The sequence below is a fragment of the Pongo abelii genome, chromosome 9 (genome assembly GCF_028885655.2).
Source record: "Pongo abelii isolate AG06213 chromosome 9, NHGRI_mPonAbe1-v2.0_pri, whole genome shotgun sequence".
Classification (NCBI taxonomy): Eukaryota; Metazoa; Chordata; class Mammalia; order Primates; family Hominidae; genus Pongo; species Pongo abelii.
Genome location: NC_071994.2, coordinates 110,091,821 through 110,113,514, shown reverse-complemented (window position 1 = coordinate 110,113,514; position 21,694 = coordinate 110,091,821). Strand labels below are relative to the sequence as shown.

At 37.6% G+C, this 21,694-nt stretch overlaps 1 protein-coding gene across 1 annotated transcript in view; it reads left to right on the top strand.

Moving 5' to 3' along the window:
* Nucleotides 1–21,694, top strand: part of GUCY1A2 (guanylate cyclase 1 soluble subunit alpha 2) — a 358,031-nt gene that overhangs the window by 13,570 nt on the left and 322,767 nt on the right. The window contains exon 2 of the mRNA XM_002822429.6: nucleotides 18,243–18,304. Coding sequence (XP_002822475.3) covers nucleotides 18,243–18,304 — 62 coding nt within the window. The remainder of the gene's footprint in view (nucleotides 1–18,242; nucleotides 18,305–21,694) is intronic.

Genomic DNA, 21,694 nt, shown 5'->3' with positions numbered 1-21,694 from the left:
AGGAAAATTTTGATTCAGAGAAGTTGAGTAACTTGCCTATGATGACAGTTAATTACTGACGGAAATAAGGCTGGACTCTTGTTCTGTTTAACTCCAAACCTCATATGCCTTTCAGTATTTTATATATTTCAAGCTTTGGTGAATGTGGTGGACGTCGTGATTCACTGCCTAGATGCCCCTTTAGTAATGAAGGACTCATTCCTCTAGATGCTAGGGGTTCTGTTGACAGTCAGCCCTCAATCATTAGTCCTCTCTCTATATTGCCTGGCCTGAGGAGAGGGGCCTTGCTCAAAGTCATGCCCCATTCTCATGATTAATCACCATGCGATAAGAAAGCTAGGCCTTCTCACTCTAATTTAGGGAACTCTGAGATCAGAGCTCTATGTAGGGTCAGCCGAGACTTCCATTGAGTCTTCATCATAGTCCAACTTCTCCTTGTGCCCAATTCTGCTTTCTTCTCTACCTTTTCATGGTTGTTGATCCCAAGAACACTCCCTGATAAGTTTCCTGCATGCTAATCTCCTTCTTAGAGTCTGCTTCCTGGAGAACCCAACTCGTGATGGTGAGTTTGAGAATTGTCATGGCATTAACAAAAGTGCAAGATTCAGCAATGGGAAGGTGGCACTTGGGAGAAATATAATGATAGCTTTGGAGTTGGATATTTTGAATTTAGTAAAAATGATTAGCTCTGGACTGTGAGATCTTTAAGGGTTTGTTTACTGAATCACCAAGCTCAGTTAAGTGCCTGCCAGTTGATTTAATAAACAGAGGATTGAAGATATGGGATTGGAATCTGGCTAAGAGCTTGTGGTTGAAGATAGTTACTTTAGAGGTGATAGCTAGTATCTTGAAAATTGACAAACACTCTGAGTGAGAGAGAAAAAAAATTAAGAACAATGGAGAATTAGGGGGAAATATACAGAAAGAATAAAAAGAATAGAGGTGACAGGATTTTTTTTTGTGTGTTTGTAGGATGGGAGGTGACTGGGAGCACCTGGGAGCAAGGACCCAGTGGTTCATATTTGCAAAATAATGAAATTTAAGGATGGTCTTTTCAAATCCAGTATGATTGAGGTTGCTAGTGGCCTTAGAAAAGCGATGCCAATCCTGCAACTGAGATAAAGACCTATTTAACAAAGTTTAAAAAGGGAATATATGGTGAGTAAACAAAGGATATTGTCGGCATATATCTCTGACTCAAGACATTTGATAAAAATAGAGATAGCAGCACCTGTGAGGCTAAATCTAAGTTTATTAGAGTTGGAAATTCATGTTTGAAGGTAAAAGATAAGTAAAAAAAACTGGAGATAGATAAGACTTGATCAAGGATAGGGTCTCTTTAGAGGCATTCTCTAACCTATTTCCTAAGAATGAGGACACTTCTTTCTTTATACTCAAGGGGAATGTAGGAATATGGCAGAATAGGAGTACAGTGCAAAGGTTACTGTCATATTTTGGTTTTATTCATACCCAATTTATTATTACATTCTTGTCTAGATTCTGTCATTATAACTTAGTCATTGGCCAGTAATTTTGTATATCTAGCAATTATCACATTTAAATTGCCATGCAATTTGCAGTTCTCTAGATATGTATTAATGATGGCAGCTGCACTGACTGTGGGATGTCAAATCAGGTATGAAATGTCACTAATTCATCCTTCAGTAATTTTATACTCAAGTCATGGAGAGTACATTGTTTCATTTGTATAATCCACTGCTTAAATAACTTTTGGATTGTCTTATCAATAGCTTTAGACTTCGGGTTTTCTCCTATCCTCCTAAAAATAAGCGTTTATAAATTGAACACCATATGGAGGGAACTGTTTTTTTATTTGTGTTTGTATTAGCTTGTTTTGTTTTACTTATAAAAGTGTTTTATATACATATATATGTAGTTATAAAAGTTTATATATTTATGCGAGTTGTGTATGTACACACAGACACACACACACACACACACACACACACACCCCCCTGTTCTTATTCTCTCCATGTCTGATATGACTTTGTTCAGTGTTAGAGCTCTTTTTGACACTTTTTTTGATACTGGTAGAAAGGTCACTAATGGAAGGAACTCTCGAGGTATTAGGAGCCAAGTGAATAGGACTCTATTTTGTCGGTATTTTAAATATATTTTATACTGTTGAAAGGTAGTGTGGAAGGTGAAATAAGACCAAATAGGACATATATCATCAAATGTAGCTTCTTGGCTCTCTTTCCTTTTCTGGGTGTATTTTGATCAATTTCATCAAGCAAGGATTTTTATCTATTTTATATACGGAAAAATTTTATGACTACAATATGCCTGTCACATTGTGGCTGGGCAACAATTTTTTTTTTTTTTTTTTTTTTGAGACAGAATCTCACTGTGTCGCCCAGGCTGGTATGTAGTGTTGCGATCTCAGCTCATTGCAACCTCTGCCTCCCAGGTTCAAGTGATTCTCCTGCCTCAGCCTCCCGATTAGCTGGGATTACAGGTGCCCACCACCATGCCTGGCTAATTTTTGTATTTTTAGTAGAGATGGGGTTTTGCCGTGTTGGCCAGGCTGGTCTTGAACTCCTGACCTCAGGTGATCTGCCCACCTTGGCCTCCCAAAGTTCTGGGATTACAGGCGAGAGTCACCGTGCCTGGGCAATAAATATTTTTTAAATGAGTAAATTTAGAGTGAATGTAAAGATATTTATTTTAAGTATACCACACAAATGTTGTAAGAACCAAAAAAGATAGGGAATACAAATGCACTTTAGAAAAATAAAATCAACAGCAGCAAAAACAAAGTAGGAAAACAGAGAATATGCAAATGTAAATAATTATTATGTCCTGTTATTTTAATTTTTATTATTTCATATATTTACTGTATGCCCCCTCGCATGCTTAATTTTACTGTGTCGTGAGCCAGAACCCCAAATCTGTGGAGCAAAAAATAGTTCCAGTCATTAACCCAATTAAAAAAAAGTATTTTCCTTGAATGCTTGATCTTCTACACCAGTCAACTTACATTATATACTGGGAAGAAAAAATAAGTTCTGTCTACATGATCTAACTATATTTTAAAGAAGTTCAATAGTATTTTATTAAGCAGATATTTGTTGTTTCTGTGCCAGGGATTTGAGATGTCTCAGTTATTTGGGGAAAATTCTTAGAATTCTATATCCCCACCTACTGCTCTGCCATGTATTTTCTTGTGATTCTGTTTCAAACATTTCAGGAATGAAATTTCAGAAAGATTTTATCTTTCTTCCAACTTCTTTCTTGTATAAAGTCTTCCCAAGAGAAATCAAGAACTTGTGGAAGAAAAATTCATATTACCCCTTCAGCAAATTTAAGAAAAACCTGTCATTGTACTAGTAAGAAGCTTGTTATCTTAATTCAGTAGGTTTATGTAGACCTTAACAAAAGGAAATAAATATCTTATAATGAGTATTGACCAAATTCTCTCAGTGCATGGTCACTCTGAGTCTGTTTGCCTTCTTCCAATTTCATTTCTTTCCCTTGTGTGATTGGTTTAATTTGTGTATGATTCATGTCTTGATTTTAAATGTTGTCTTACCAATTATTTGCTTTTTGGCTTAAGGAGTTTGTTATTTTTTTAAAAGGAAAGGATGCAGAGAGTCTTACAAATTATGTTTTTATCATAGTATTTACACATATAAACCCAAATTTATTTTAATAGGATATTTGAAAGATCTATATTTATCTATTTATATCTATGTATTTATCTACCAATCTACTATTGATTTCATAGGGCAGGAGAGAGGGAGAGAGATGACCCTGTCATTAGATTCTGAATTTAAAAGTACCACGTAATAGAAGTCAGGAGTAGGCATAATTACCCTTATTGTATCTTTTTAAAATTTGCCACAACTAATGAAAATGTCTTTTACTTCCTTAACAAAAGAAGATGCCTCCAAAAGCATTGTTGTAGGGAGTGATAATGATGAGATGATTGGGTTGTAATGGAACAGAGATGGAGGGAAAGAGTAAATCTTAGCTACAGACTATTGTAATTCCATTTGAAGCTTCAGACAGATGTGAGGGAGTTTCTATCATGGAAGCTGGAGAAGAGATATTTATTGTTTCCACCTGATATAAAGATCAGTAAATGCTTTGTGGACCTGACAGTGTTTGCAAGCTATAAAGTCTTTCTCTCTTTTTCTCTGTGTTAACTTATTGCCATTGTAAACACATTTCAAAGAAAACCAATCTTCCCCTTTGTTCTGAATTAAATTTTTTTCTCCAAAAGTATACCTGCAATGTATAAACCTAACTTTCCTGCTGAAGGAGAGTGGATGGGATTCTCCAGCAGCTTATTGCAGGTGGCTAACTATACGAATTGTGGTGGAGGAGGCTGCTGCCTGCTGATTCTTTAAGCACTTAGGCACTTTATCTTCTTATTTAGCTGCATTCTTGGGTTGCGGGTGAGGGAAAAATGGAAGGAATAAAATATTAAATTAAGTTGTAAGTGTAATTTTCTACCATCAATCTAGCTTTCTTGACTATTTAGGATAATCTAGGTCTCAAACACCTAGTGAACACAAATATCCAATTGTTTAGATTATACAGATGGAATATATCGCCTTATGGTGCTAATGGCAACTATAGTGATAGAAATTAACAATTCCATTGGACATGTAATTGGAAAAAGTATTGTACTACAAGTTACCCCAAGAAACATACTTTTTCAAAGAATATATACTAGTAAGTCATTTTCAAATACGAGTCAACAAAATATTTCCAATTGTATAACTATAAAATATGAATCTGTTAATAAGGATCTACAAATAAGATCAAACCAACACATTTTGGCCATTAGATAAGGTATTCAGCTACTTTATGTGATTATAAATCCACAAATCTTATAAACCATGTAAAGATGTTATATAACATCAAGAAAACATCTTAAAAACCTAAAATAACAAAGTTTATTATGGTTTTGCTCTTTCAGAGTGACTAATAGAAATGAATCACGGGCCTATTAAAGTCAAGTCTATCAGTTTCTGCCTTGGTATTTTATACTAGTTCAACCTCTGCTATATTATGGATTAAGGTTAAGAAAATGTTAAGTGGAGACATTTGCTTTTAGTAATCCTTATTCTCTCTCTCTCTCTCTCGCTTTATTCCTATATCAGAACCTCATGCCACAAAAATCTGCAGTAAGACTCTCCCAGATAAATTGTACTATGTACATTTTAAATACCTTATATAAAGTTATTAATTCAAAAGAACCTCTGTTGATTTTAAGGACCTGCATAGGGGTGGAAAGTAACCTTTTTGGAGGAACACTGGGGTTGCGGGTGGGATGGAGATAGCTCTCCTGGTGCTCCTAAAATCAAATCTAGTGTCTGGCCCCACAAGACTCTGCCATGTAGTGATGACTATATAGCAGTGATGCTTCTGGGATCTCTCAGTCAGCCATCTGGAGATCCCCTTTGTGACAGTAAATTATTTAATGTTCTTGGTCTGTAGTGATAACATGGATACATTGGGAAGTAAAAACAAAAAAATAATATATAGCATTTTTGATGATGTGGCATTATACTTAAATTTTGGATTATAAGCTGTTTTTTTTTTTTAATGAACCATTACTGCTACTTTAGGGCTCATTTTAAATAAGGTTCAGGACCAAATGGGGCTGATGGTGTCCTTATGTTTTATAATGCTTAGAGATTCCAGAGATTTTGCTATTTATAGGAATAATTTATGGATAAATATGTGTTGTGGTAATAGTGCATGCCCCGTACTGGGTTTGCCTTGGAAATTCCAGTTAAGAGTCGTTATGCATGCAAGGAAGTTAAAATGTTTTTAGAAGCTGGAAAATAGTAAGTGATATCCAATCAGTACCTTGTTTTCAAGCATCATAACATTAAAATTCCGGTGTGAATATGTGCACATGCTGACTTACATAACTTGTGCAGGACAACGTTTGACAGATATTTGTAAAGCTGAATGGTGGAGCAAGATATTTAAACTGATGTAATATCTAGGAAGAGTTTGAAAAAACATGATGCCATGTCAGAAACATTTCCTCTCCTCTGTAAGCAGCTGTTCCCAATATCCCTTTCTTATTCACATCCTTTCACCCTCTCCCTCTCCTTTTCTGAATTACTAATTTTCCGTTAGGTAATGAGACAAACAGATGGCCAGAAATACTACATAGTTTACAGCTTGGTTCTCAAGTGAGCAAGTTTTGATGTCTTCTGCTGGAGGTCTTCGAAAATGTCCCCCACAACAGTTCACATCATGATGGCCATTTTGTGATAAACAGCTTATTTGGATTAGTTTTTAGAGTTAGCAGATTTGAAGAGAATTTTGAAAAGCCAGGGCTTTCCCCAACTATACTGTTTTTTTAACACCTAAAAATACAAGGCATTAGTGACATCACTTTATTTTTTTCTTTTCAGTTTTCCCCACCTCAGGACTGTGAGAGATTGATGTGCTGATACATACTTTCCATACAGAAAAGACAGTAGCAATAAGTGACATCTCTTTAGCGTTTCTAAAACATGTTTTTCACATACATTATCCCACTTTGATTCACCCAGGAAGTATATGAGGTAGGCAGGACATGGATTCTTGATAGGCCCAACGTAAGGGTGAAGGAACCAAGGCCCAAAGTTGGTAACCACCGACATTTTAGTGCCCGGTTCTCCTATTGCAAACCCTAAGCTCTTTCTACCATGCTATTATTTCTCAGCATAGCCACGAAGAGGTCTAACCTTAATATACCGTCTTGTTCAGGGGGGGTTCCCTGTCTTGCCTCCACTATGGCTCCTACTTTGTTGACTTGTTAAGGAGTGGTGGTAGCGATTTTCGTGGGCCTTACACCTCTTACCAGTTGTTTAGTTCCAGACTGTGTGATGAGTTTACACAACATAGGCCTGTGTTAGAAATGATAAAGGGCTCTTTCTTCCTCAGGACTCTGCCTCTAGGCTGACCTAGTTTGCCTGTCCACTGTCATGTTTGTATGCTCTGGGCTTCTGTGGGTGAGGCAGCTATGAGCAAAGTGACAAAAGCCACCGATACTGCCAACAGCTTAGTTTATGCTGCAGAGTGCGGGAAGAAGAATGACATTACTTGACATTTGATTTCTGAATATGAAGGAAGTCTTGATTATCAGGTAAATAGTTACATGCATAAGGGTATATATTTCTCTACATATATTGTATATAAACTATGCATACTCATACATCCATGTATCTTGGCATAAATAATTAGAAGGAATGAGAAAGTAATATATGTAATAGAGTGATAGCTAGTTTAAAAAATGTGCTCAGATAGTTTAGAGTTAAACTAAAAAAGACTTTTTATGTTATGCAGTATTAATCTTCTGCCTGCATGAATTTTTTTTCCAGAAAAAGTGTGATTATTCTGTATCTCTAACTTAGGAATCTAGCGCATCATAGACACTGATGATGTGGCAGTCATTATCTGCCAAACATCTGCCTAGTAAGCATGTTTTATATCCGTTTGGATCATCAGATTATAGTCAACACTAGATCCAATTATATTCAGACCCTTACTGAGTTTTTTCTTTCAAGAGAGGTGGAAGCAATGGAGCTAGGCAGGACCCACCCTGAGTAGTATTTTGATGATTTCTACACGTCTCAGCATCTGAGACTTTTAAAGTCCAAGGATGTGTTCTTGTCAGTGTCCTGAAATAATCAGTCTCTTAGCCACTGACTGGCTAAACAAAATGCCCATGGCACTTCGGTTGACATGTAAATGATGATTTACTTATTTACAAGGAGAAGTAACTGTGAAATGTGTCTTATTACTCAAAATCTTAATGCTCAGCACATTTCTTACCTGATCAGACTATGTGAAGAACCAAGTCATAATTAGACGTTTGCTTTAGTCCATTTAGAGTCAAAGCAAAATTAATTTCATGCTAAGTTCTTTAATCCAGTTTATAGAGCTTTCCAGCTGTAGGGAAGACCTTGCCAGTGAGAACTGATGTTCAAGGGCATTCATAAGACTCATTTTTAGCTAAGATGGTTGAATAATTTTTCTTACTTTAGGAATAATCTTTCTCACTGTGACAGAGGGCCCATATGCTCCTAAACGGTATTAAATATAATGTTTCATAAACAATTCCCCTCCCCTTCTTTTTCCTATGGGTTGCCATCTCTAATTTTATCACTTCCTCCATATCCTCCCTTTGTTGGTCACCTTTAGATATATTGCTTCTATTGCTCAATGGCCTACTTTGCCTGGAGCAAAACCCAGGCATGCAACTGGAGCAAATTCTCTGCCACTGGTTTACAAATTACTGTTCGAGTTAGTGCATTTAGGGTTGACAACATATTGCTTTGTTTTATGTGTTAATTTTATAATTTAACTGTCAGGCAGAAATATTACTTCCCTTATTCTCAGACTCTTCTTGGGAAATACCTCACTGAAACTCCCAAGTACTGGGCACAATAGAGAATTCTTTGGAAATACTCAAATTGAAGCCACAAAGGTGTCTAAAAGACTAGAAATGATTTTCTCATGAGATCCATTGCTATCCAGTGGGGTACCTATGAGCTGAAATGTCACTAATTAGCTTTGCAGCATTTACTAATTGGCATCTTTGGGCTGTAAGGCATGGCTGGCAACAGTTCTAGATGTTCGACATGGTCAGTTTAGTTCAATTTAGCAATTTTTTGACTACTTCATAATCAAGAGATTTATACATTGAGTTTAATCATCACATAACACATATTTATGTAATACTTTATAGTTTTATTTCATTTTGATCTTTCAACAGCCCTGAGAAATGGTTATTCAGGAATTTTCCCATTTTATAAAAATTAAATTGAGGTTCAGAAAAATAAATCCTGTATCCCAAATCACACAGGCTAGCCAGGAGTTAATCCCTTTCAACTATAATCTTTTCTGCTGTTGGTGAAGATAGAACAATGTATTTCAGCTTAGAAGGGCAGGTTAAAGGGTTGGAGGTTTTGGAGGGAGTCAGCCCTAGATTGGATTCTGACTCAGACACTTACTACCTAAGTGACTTTGGGCAAGTTTTTTAAACTTCTCTGGATTTCATTTTTTCACATTCATGAAACTGGGGTAATACTTCTGACTCTCTTGTAGGATTATTTTGAAGATCAAATTACTTGATGCATGTGACACGTAGGGTCCAGTGTTGCACTCAGCACATAGCCAATTGCTATTACAATGTATAACCCAGAAAACTTCCCCATTTTACACTTTGAAGACTGAATCAGCCCTATACCATCTGTGAAGTTTTGTTTGGTTTTGGGCTTTAAACTGGAAGCCACGTCTACCAAAAGGCTTTTGCTATACCATGATCCATTTTCCTGAGAAAATGTCTACAAGCAGTGCCATCTTGTCTTATTATCAGTATTTTCATTCGCACTGAACCAAATTGGCCATGATGGTGACCAGTGAAGCAAGTATTAATATCTCCTAAAATCTCGCTATTAAGAAGTTAATGAGCATACTGGAGCTATTTAAGTAATAGTGACACTGTTTTCAATTTTGGGAAAACAACAATCTCATTTTCATTCCATTAAAGACAAAAGGAAATAAGGAATTTCAGTTAGATACATGGGAAGTATTTCCTAATGGTCACCAAAGTGAAATAAATTACCAATGGAGGAAGCAGCTTGTGATAGAAAGAGCACAAGAGACCCACGACCTGGTCTTAATGGTGTTCCTTTCCAGTTCTGTAGCTGAGGCAAAACACTTTAACCTCTCTGATGCTCAGTTTTTTCATTTGTGAAATGTGGATAATTAAATCTGAGACTCGTGAGATTGTCGTATCTAATAGGATGGAAAAAAAAGTGATTTGTAAAAACCATAATGTGTTATGCAAACCGAAGGTGGTGGTGTTACTCTCTGGAGTTCTTTGAAAACATCAGACATCCTTGGATGACTTAAGTGTGTTCTTGCCTGAAGGCAGAAGAAAGACTAAATAACTCATACTTCAGGGAGTGTATGTTTTCTGCTCAAATTAGTATTGATGGTATTAGGTTTTGTATCAAATTGAAATTCAATGCCTATTTTTGGAGCGGCATTAAAGTGAAATAACAAAGGGGAAAATACTGGGAAAGCAAACATACATTTTGTATAGGAAGACTTAATTACCATATTGATTATATGTTAAGTATAATCAATTATAACCAGTAGTAATGATGATAACCACTGTGGTTTGCTATTAGAGCATACTTCTAATAAGGCAAAGGTTATTAGTTTGAATCCCCAGATGGGTCAATTAGCATAATGTCAGCCTTTACCCCAAGCTCTAATCAGGTCATGCAAATATATACCTGTGTTCACAAGGAGAATAAAATGAAGACTGGAAAAAATTGCCCAGATGTTAAACCAGTATGGATAGAAAAACCCTAATTTTAGTGAATCTCTAGCTTTTTATTTTTTCCTTTAGCACACCTAGGATTTTTGCATTTTGTAACTAATTATCTGAACTTCTAGTTTTGCTTAGCAAATTAGTGGTGTAGGTCACTTGAAATGGTATTCCTACCTTCCTATAAAGCTGCTATCCTTCTAAAAAGTGTGATTATAATTACCCAGAGAAGGTTGTTTAATCGCCAGTATGTTCCAACTCTGTATTTACGAGTGCTTAAACTTTGTAGTGCTGTACTTGAAGATGACCCTGAGAACTACATACTTCTTACATGTGTTTTTCAGATGGGAAAATTGAGGCTTTTTTTTTTCCCCCCAGGACTTTCAGGTGAAGAGATTTTGGCTAATTTTATTTTTTTTAAAAAAGATCAGTAGCACAGCTGGATTTGTAATATAGAGGTCCTGACTCAAAGTTCTATATTTAATTTGCAGTCTTTTTTTTTATTTTTTATTTTTTGGCTTATATGTAGTAAGTTTAGTCAGAGGCTGGGAAAGTAAACATTATGTCTGGATATTTAGCAAGATTGATGACTACACAATTACCTCTCCTTCAGAAGTAAACTGGTTGTTTGAAATGACATTATTTGGATTAGTTTTAGTAATAAAGTCAGTCATATAATTTGATCCATTGGTGTCTACAGGCCTACCTACAAAGAAAGGGTATCTAAGATTATAATTCTGATTAAGTTGTGGAATTCGACATAGGGTATCCTAAGAAACAATGTGTTCTCATGTTGTGGAGAAGGTGGTGATCTCCACTTTGTGACCTGGAGGATGACCAGAAGGGTTCCTTGTCCCCACAATTTATCTTTCCCTGACAAGCCTGTTTACCAAAATTAAACTCTTAAAGATTTTGACCATCTTCTATATTGTAGAGAAGCTCATTCACACCATCATTTACCTTAGCAAGGATTCAGGCTTGAGGTTTTGAGGGAATGGAGTTAGGATTCCTCCTGAGCATCATCTTAGAACAAGGTAGTAAGGGGATTTGAAATTTTGATGAGGGAAAGAAAGGGAATATGCAAAGAATGGCTTTTGGATACTTATTCGAGAGTTTAGATTATGATGGTGAGGATCTGGCCTAACAGAAAGGAACACAAAGACACTGGGTGCCCAGAGGGTGGGGAAAGGTGAGCTAGAGGATGACAGAAAGCTAAGAAAGGGGAAGTGGAATTATTTAAAATAAAATTTAATTCCTGATTTTGCTTACGGGTTTTCTTGTTGATACAGCTTTGGTTTAAAGAATGTTGTGTGTTCTCAAGAAAAAAGTCAATTACTTTGAATACACGTGATTTTGTAATTTTATGTGACATTAAAAAACTACTTTCTTATTGAAGACAGTTTCCTAAGAGATGACATGTTCTGGCCGGGCGCGGTGGCTCATGCCTGTAATCCCAGCACTTTGGGAGGCTGAGGTGGGCAGATCATGAGGTCAGGAGATCGAGACCAATCTGGCCAACATGGTGAAGCCCCGTCTGTCCTGAAAATACAAAAAAAATTAGCCAGGCATGGAGGCAGGCGCCTGTAGTCCCAGCTACTCGGGAGACTGAGGCAGGAGAATCTCTTGAACCCGGGAGGTGGAGGTTGCAGTGAGCCGAGATCTTACCACTGCACTCCAGCCTGGGGGACAGAGTGAGACTCGGTCTCAAAAAAAAAAAAAAAAAGACATATTCTTTTTGTACAAGAGGGTTTCTTTTTAGTCATGTGATGGTGAACAGATTACCTAATCTCTCTAAATTTGGTTCTTTTTTAGTGATAATAACACCAGTCTGATTATTTCACTTGATTGGTGCAAGGATCAATTGGGATAATATATATTAAAAATACAAACTGTAAAGTGCTCAACCAAATAAAAAACATTAAATATTGTGTGCAGTAAAGGTTGAAGGTTACATGCTTAGATTTGGGAGCCATATTACCTGGGTTTCAATCCTGGCTTTGTCCCTTTTTATCTGTGTGACACAGGGCAACTTAAAGTTTGTGTCTCAGTATTCTCCTTCATAAAAAATGAAAAATAATAACACCTACCTCATGTGGTGATGTGAAAATCAAAGAAGTTCATATACATAGTAGGCTTAAAGCAGTGCCTGGCGTAAAACACCATAATCATTCTAGCTGTTGTATTTTTATGTGCATGTTAGCACAAAACTAAATGCTGAATTATTTGCATGGGAGTGGGTTACTGTGAAATTAAAGAAAAAAATGTCGTACTTATGCTTCAAGCAGCATAGCTCTTTGCTTATCTAACAAATTCATATTTGATTATAAGCCATTAGTGACAGTTAATGAAAGGGACTGTGTTTGAATTAAGCAGTTATGAGTATCCATCTCAGAAGCTTACTTCTCTTGATACTTGAATTAAGAGCCTATTCTCATTAATGCCGACTTATTCAGATAAAGTTCACAGTGTTTTTGTCTTGTTCATCATGTTTATATCTTAAGTGAAAGATTTCAACCATAACGACACATTGGAAGCAACTGGGTCCCCCTGGACCAGTTCAACTGGAAAATCTGGGGGTGGCCCTCAGACCTTGGTATTTTTTATAAAGGTCCCCAAGTGATTTTAATGTGAGGCAGAATTTAAAACCGTTGGCTTAGAGCAGTAGTGATTAAATATATACCTATATCGTTTAGTTTTTGACCTTGATAGATAATTTTGTCATATTTAAATAAACAAAATAATGGTCAGGCACAGTGGCTCACGCCTGTAATCCCAGCGCACTGGGAGGCTGAGGTGGGTGGATCACTTGAGGTCAGGAGTTTGAGACCTGGGCAACATAGTGAAACCCCCATCTCTACTAGAAATACAAAAAAAAAAAAAAAAAAAAAAAAAAAAAAAAAAAAACCGGGCATGGTGGCGCACACCTGTAATCCCAGCTCCTCAGTAGGCTGCGGTATTAGAACTGCTTGATCCTGGGAGGCAGAGGTTGCAGTGAGCTGAGATTGCACCATTGCACTCCAGCTTGGGCGACAGAGCAAGAGTCCATCTCAAAAAAATAATATGGCTCTTTATGGATGTTTCTTTAAAGGCAGACCTATTGTTTCTATTAAGTTTGTGTCTTGTGAGTATATGTCACTAAGCAGAAATGAGAAGTTTGATTGTTTTTAAATTATGTGTGTGGTTTTTTTTTGGCATGATGAAGTGCTGTGTGTATCAAATAAGAATATAGACTTGCAGAATGTGAAAGGTAAGAGGGAGCCTCAAAGGCATCTAGTGCAAAAGGACACACTTTGAAGTCAGTCCTGTTTTGGAGTGATTTATTTACTTACTGGGTGTGTAATCTTGTGACACTTGCTTAATCTCCCTGAGCTGCAGCTTCTTCATCTCTGTAAAATGGAGACGTACATGTATTTTGTGCGATGACAACTGTGTTTCACGCTGCGCGCGCACGCACACACACACACACACACACACACACGCACACATCTTTACTCTCTGCCTCCTGGATCCCCGCACCATCTGGCATGGATATCCAGAGCAGGGACTGTGTGGGAGCCTCAGCGGGACTGTCTGAGCCTGCAGGGCCAGCTGCTGGGGACTGCTTCCTCCCACTCTTCAGGGATCGTTTCTCTGGCTCTGTTGGGACTATTTCGTAGTTGGCTGTTTGGATCTCATGACCTTTCATGAGCATAACATTTAGTCTGTGGGGTTCAGTCACTGTTGGTCAAGTATAGTGAAGCTGTTAATGAGACTAGAGATGAAGATGGCTTTTTGCTGCCATATGATGGAGGCTTTTGGGTACCCTCTGTTGGTACCCACTGTTTGAACCCCAGAAAATATGTGTGCAGGACACTGATGGCTGCTGCTTCTTTCCAGCTGGCTTCCTCTCCATTGCTACTTCGTGTTGAGTTGGGACACTAGGAGGCCACTATCTATGTCTTAGTTTGGGGGAAGGAGAGAAAAATTACAGACCTCTTGACTTTCTTTTTATGATAGTAGGAACAGTGGATTTTCTCCTTTCCCACCCTTGTCTCTTTGATCCTCCAGCATAGGGCTATAAAATTAGTAGGCCACTCGGCAATCCTGTTGCACATTCTTTGTATAAAAGGAAGGAAGTTCATGGGTTGTTTCTTATTAGCTGTAAAGTAAATGCCTGGAGTCTTGACCTTAGCTATGATGTTTCAGCGTCGTTCCTGCTCACTGGCAGGCCTGGCTTTAGTACTATCCTCAGCCTTAATTTTGAGAATTCTGCTTGTATCACTGTCTCTCTCAACTGATCTTAATGTTTCATTGGACATATTTATAAATCCGGCTGCCATTTTTCTGAATTTTCCTCTGTTCACTGGAATTGGTGTCAACTTCTCATAATGAGAAGTATCGGTAGCTTTATTGATTTTTTTTAGGTGATGAAGATCTTGAAACATTACACCTGTGGGATGAGTTTTCTAATTGAAGTCTGTGTTCCTCCACTAGATTATGAGACTCTTGAGGGTAGGAACCATGTTTTTTAGCTTAGCATAGCCATATCTCTCATTATTACACACCTACTGTGTGTCAGAGATGTTGCTCTAATTATTTCAGTGCATTCCCATAAAAATAAGGTACACATGTGTAACAAATCTGCACATTCTGCACTTGTATCCCAGAACTTAAAGTAGAATAATAAAAAAAAAATTAAGAAGGTCATTAAACTAAAAAAAAATAAGGTACACATAAGGAATCTTGTTTCAGAAGAGCTTAAGTAAATTGCCCAAGGTCATCTAGCTAGTGAGTCATAGAACTTGCTTTTGAATTCAGTTTGACTTTAAAACCTCTTTTCTAAATCATCTTTCCAAACTCCTTGCAGAAAAGGACAGATGCACATAAGAGGACTGGGATCTTGGCCTGTAGAATGTTGGATGGTTCTCTTAAGTAGGAGACAGTTATGCAGCTGCATTCTTAAAGAAGAGGATAGACAGTTTGCATGTTTTCAAAGTCCTTGTTGTTCCCACTGATCTACATTGACTTGCATCACTGGCATACATGGACATTTAATAAACGTTTGCTGAGAGCTGGACCCTACCACCCCAGAGGCAGAAATCATCTGATGGAAGGCTTTGGCCTGTTTGTGGGTCTTCGCTTCATGCTTTTTACTCAGGTCAGAGAGGCTGAGATTATGTGAATTTGTCTCTCACTGATAAGGCCATGGGTTGAGGCCATCAGACACACTCTGAAAACTGGAATGAATCCATGGTGATAAGATATTCGGAGGGGCCAGAGCTGTGTTGAAGTCAGTCTTGGATTGCTGAAGTTAGGAGACGCTGTGCAGTCAGCCTCTATGCTTGTGGTTTAGGCTATTAGAATGTGCCTGCCCACTTTGGCAAGAAATAGGAAGTGCATGAATGCTTTATCAACCTGAAGCCTTGTTGGATGTGCTCAGAGAACATTTCTTTTTAATGTATGTGGAAACTATAAATTTAACTTCTGCTGGGAGTGGAAGTAATTGCTTCACACAAGAAAAAAGCTAGATCTTTAAAAGGCTTAACTCCTTTCACAAATATGTGCTTTTTAATGACTGGGAAATTCCTGGTACAGAAAAAAAAATGTCCTTTTGTACAAATGAGGTCATTCTGGTCTTAACTGGCCCTGTACACTCTAGTTCCTGCTTTCTGTTCCATGTTTTGTGACCAGAGGTTATTGGAAGGATCATCCCTCTGTGGATATCCACTGCTTTTTCAGTTTGTTGCCAAGGGGAAAGTTATCTTAGCTCAGGAACTGCCAAGCCAGTGCAAGAGGCCCAGATCCAAGGGGTACTGAGCTAGTGACTGATAATGATTGGATTTAGATTGGTCATGGATTAGGTTGTTAAAGCATGCTTTCTGTGTGCACTAGGATTCCTATGTCTGATTCATTCTCTTTAGATTTCTCAACCATTCCATTGCCTCTTCCTTCAGGAATGATTTTTCTTTCCTAGGTGCATACCATTTACTCTGCTTTGAGTCTGTTTGGATGAGTAGAAACATTTGTGCCAGTCTGAGTCCTGGTATAAATGAAAAGCAGCTGCTGAAAGAAGTTGCTCTGTACCTCTCCTTTGAACACTTGGAAGCTGATTCCTCCTAAAATTAATTTGTGAATTGGTTTGGCTAATGTGCAGTAGTTATCTGAGGCCTTAGATTTGTGTGGTGAAAGTGTTCTCCTACGTGGTAATGTAGAGTAGATCTCAGTAGATGCCCTTGATTCAATTTAAGCTTACTTTCCTCTAACTTTAACCATTGCCTACCAAGGAGGATGTTAAAGATTCGAAGAGTGTTAGGTAGGGAGAGTGTTACATCTGTCTTGGATGTTTTTATAAAGAGGTGGACATGGAGTGGGTCTAAGTGAGATTTGACATAGACTTCTGGGGTCTCCTTTTTTTTTTTTTTTTTTTTTTTGAGGCAGAGTCTCACTCAGTCACCCAGGACGGAGTGCAGTGGGGTGATCTTGGCTCACTGCAACCTCTGCCTCCTGGGTTCAAGCAATTCTCATGCCTCAGCCTCCCAGGCAGCTGGGACTACAGGCATGTACCACCATGCTCACCTAATTTTTGGTACTTTTAGTAGAGACAGGGTTTCACCAATTTGGCAAGGATGGTCTTGAACTCCTGACCTCAAGTGATCCACGTGCCTCGGCCTCCCAAAGTGCTGGGATTACAGGCGTGAGCCAGAGTGCCCAGCTCCTGGGGTCTCCTTTAGACAATGTATTTTTAAGACAGCCACTTTGAAGGATTAGCAATTGGAAATGGATGCTTATTAACTGCTTCTTAGGTATCAGCACTATGCTAGACCTTTTCTGCAGATTACCTTTTTAGAGGTAGAAGGCTACCATGCTGCCTCGCATCTTGAAGGGTTTGTATTACATTCGTATTCCCCAAGAATTCATCCTTGGCTATAATGGATCAATGTTTTGATGAGGCCTTGAGTGCTTTTTTTCTGCTTAATTGACTACAGGTTTTTGTTATTTAAAACATTCTCTTGCTACTGAGAACTTGGTTCTTCTTATCATAACTTCCTAATAACATCTAGGTTCTAGGATCTTGGTGTCCCATTCATGGCTCTCTAAGTCTGAAACTCCAAGTTCAGTCTTTGTTGCTTAATTTCTTGATCTGGGATTAAGAACCTCTGTCTTGAGCCGTTGTGGAGAAGAGATTATGAAATGTGGTCATGAGCTGCTTAGATATTTGTTGCAGACCCCATTTTTTGCCTGAAGCACTTGTGGCCCATTCAGTATGCTTCAGAAAGAACCTTTGCTTGAATTCTCTTGGGACATGGAGGAAGTCAGGCTGAACTGCTGTGACAGTCATGGCTGTGGGGTCCTGGATCACCTGCTTCCCATTCTACTCTGCCTTTTTGTTAGTCTCCTCAAAGAACAGGGGAAAAAAAGATAATTTAAGTTTAAAAATATCTCTTACTATAAAGTTGACTCTTTTAACTCAATTTATCACTGCTTGCTGGACCATCCTTGAAAACCTTGTTAAAATGTAGAAGAAAATATGAAGATGTGCCATTTCATTTCAGTTGGTCATTACCTCATGCAGATTACATACGCTGGAAAGGAAAAACCATGACTCATGTTTCTGCAGGGCACCCTCCCTGCTACCCACAAGGCCTGGGTTTATTGTAGGCAGCCAATGAGTATTTTATTGAACTTAATAGCTGTTACAAAAGAATTGAAGAAAACATTCCTAGGAAATACTATCATAATTGAAATTGGGAAGTTCTGGGTAATTGCTGAGTGCCTCATATTACTGTGGGGAAAATACATGGCATGATGCAAAATGGGTTAATATTGTAGAAGGAAAACTCTCAAGAGATAAATCAGAAGTTTCACCTGTCTGCCTACGAGACTCACAGTGGGAATGGTACTGATTTGCTGATAATATGTTTTTATTATTATTATTATTCTGTAGCCTCAGACGATACAGCAAACTCTCAAGAGGACACTGCAGTATTATGAACATCAAGTTATTGGGTAAGTAAAAATTGATTTTGGTTATTATTGGGGGCAAATTAAAGGTAATTACTCAAACATAGCTGTTGAGTATGTGATTTTCTGCTACCCAGGTCAACGTTATTTTAAAGTGGCTATGTTCTCATAGTGTGGGGGGTGAAGGCTTATTGGGGGGGTCCCTTGGAGTGATTTCTTTTGGCTTGTTTGTGCTTAATTCTTTTAAATGAAATTACTTTCTGGTATTGCTTTTCCTTTTTTTTTCTCAGTCTTCTCATGTTCTTACTCTCTTATTCCGATGTTGAATCATATAATTGTGCCTTACTAATGTGGTGAGCTTTATTGGTACCAACCCAGATGCTTTGAATGGGATTTTAGAATCCTTAAGTAGAGTTTGATAAGAATCACTACAGCCTTAACACAGTTCAGTGAGAGGAATTAGTTTACTTAGAGTCACGTGCTACATATTTTTCTTTATTATCGCCTATTTCTTGAAGTGGTTGTGATGTGGTGTAAAGTAAGAAGACTTGGTGTAAAGTAAGAAGACTTGATGTCAAAAGACAGGACTTCAAGGCCTCACTAGCACATAGATTTTTTACTAAGTAACTCTATCTCTTTTTTAAAATGTGATGATAATAATAACTAAATCAAGGATTAGATGTAATGATTAAATGAGGTAATTTCAATGAAAGCATTTTGTAAACAGAGAGCTCCAAATGAGTATGAGGTACACCTCTAATTGGCTATGGCAGAAAGCAACTGGCAAATATGAAAGCCTAAATTTACTTACTCATGCAATCTAGCTTTTAGATTAAATTTATTGACATTAGAGGCAATGTATATTTTTAATTTACCTTGTTAGTATTCTTTATATGGTACAGTGATTTATCTTTGTAAGATTTTAAGAACTTTTGAGAAGTCAGGGTTCAAACTGTGGTACTTCTTGAACTGCTCTCAGGATCATTTCATATTTATGGCTAATAGTCATTGCCATAGGGATCAAGAACATAATTTTGGCTATTAGGGTATAGTGTGATTTTTTTTCACAGAACAGAAGGGAAGAAATCTTAATGGAAAAATAATCTCGGTACCTAGTACAATGCCATATACTTTAAGTGCTTGATGATTATGTTAATTGTCATTTCAAAGGGAATTGCTTTGAAACTTTGTCATGCTAATCCTCAAGAGTGTAGTTCTAGGAAAAACATATTATTTAAACTCATGGCTTTTAGTTTGAGGCCATTAGTGATTTTAAATGGTTTATCCTAATGGAGATAAAGAATGTCAAATTAATCTTTCTCCACATATCCTGAAATAAAACTTAATCACTCTCATTGAATTTCCTGCTTGCCAAGTATGGTGTTTGGATTAAATTAGTTAGTATACTTAAAGTAGTTCCTTGTATGTGGTGAGCACTACATACCTGTTTGCTCTTATGTTTATCGTTATTATTAGTATTTTTATGACAATATCCATCATCAAAGTCTAATTTTCTGGGATTATGGCATGCTCTTTCTCTTTTGAAATAAAATAACTGATGAAATATTCTCATTTTTGAACTAAAGTATACCTTCAAGGCAAATTGGAGTGGGAGTCTTATAATGTGATCAAAATAGATAACCAAATTATATTGCTATAATCAGAAAATTTTTTTCTCCATTGATAGAATGGAGGGAGTTCCCTTTTATCCAGCTGGCTGCCTCAGCCCTCCCCTTCTACCTATGTAGACATGGTCTGTGGTGCTTCTTTGTCTATTGCATGCATGGTCTTTTCCTAGTTCTGTTTATTGCATACACAGTATAAAGAAAACAGAGAGTTTGAAGAGGGGTCTTGATGCCTGGCATGATTCAAATAGGCCTATTAGCATATTTTTGCTTGGGTGTTGGCTCATTTCTTGGAGCTGAAGTACCTTTGCTCACTGACTTTATTTGCATTCACGCTGATGAAGACAAAGGGGGCCTGTTGGCAGCAGTTTTGTCATGTTTGCCTTTCTTGACTGTATTCCCCTTTCTTGCCTTTTTTCTCATTGATGACTTTAGTGTCCAACTTCCTCTTTTGCCTTTTATTCTCCATCTTTCTACTTTCTATTTCTCTTTTCACAATCAAAAAAGCAGAGCAGCTAATATCACTCACCCTTGAACTAAAAAGTGTTTACAGCTGTATGTTGTTCCTCTTAAGAAAATACAATTTAAGGCTTCCTATCTCTAATTGTGAAAAAGAATGTGTTTCTTACAGTTAAAGGGATTTTGGAATCCCTGTATTGAGAATTGAGAGTAAGTGCCGACAAGCATAATTTTAGTTATGCTTGTCAGCAGGTGAGGTTGGGAAGGAGATGCTTTTCCTAATCTCTGAAATGGGGCTTGCTTAAAGCTGTCTTGAAATAACTCAGCATTTAAATACTTTGTGTTGAGATGTTGAAGCAGAACAGGTAACAGAGTATGAGCTAGCCCTTCTCTTTTTAATTTCTTAATTATCCTTCAACCACTAACCTTCTTTTCCTTTCCTTGAAAACTCTGCCCTTAATCTGTTTTATTTATCAGAGCTCTAGGATTGTACGGTTCTGCTCCTTGGATTCTTATACTGGTTGCCCATAGAAACTCTCTGAGGCTTTTTTTGTCTGCCAAGACTGAGACTTCAACGCAGAGAGCAGCTGTTCCGAAGGGTCACAGACAGAAGGACTGGGAGGGAGTAGCTGATGGGGCTTCCTGTTAGGGAGTAAGATAGCCTCTCTGTACCTTATCCACTTTATCTTTAAACATTATTCTGTTCCTTAATTTATCCATTCACTTGTTCATTTATTTATTCATAGAGATCATTCAAGTTGGGGAAATGAGTGCTAAAATAATTTATTCATGCAATGTGATAAATCTTCTCTTCATATCCACTATCGTCATCATCTCTCACCAAGACGTTCTGGTCTAGTTTTCTGGTTTCTACTTTTGTCCGCCAATATGTATTTTCACCACAGCAAAGCAATTAAAAAATTAGATCATGCCACCTTCTTACGTGAAACCAATGGTTCTCAAATGTTAATGTGCATCAGAATCACCTGCCAGCCTTGTTAAAACACGTATTACTGGGCCCTGCTCCCAGAGGTTCTGATTTTGTAGGTTCAGGTAGGGCTCAAGAAACTGGCATTTCTGACAAGTTCCCAGGTAATGCTGATGTTGCTTGTCCAGGGATCACACTTTGAAGCCCCTGCTTTAAACTATATAATGGCTTATTATGGTAGAATAAAGTCTAAATTCTTTCTGTGATCTGGCCTCTGCCTACCTCTGTAATTTCATCCCTTTCCACTTCCCTTTTTTTCACTCCATTTCAACCTTCTGTTGGTTTCTCAACTTACCAACCTTAGCTTCAGGGCCTTTGTATGTATCGTTTCATTTTTATGCAATGCTCTTTCCCCAGATGTTT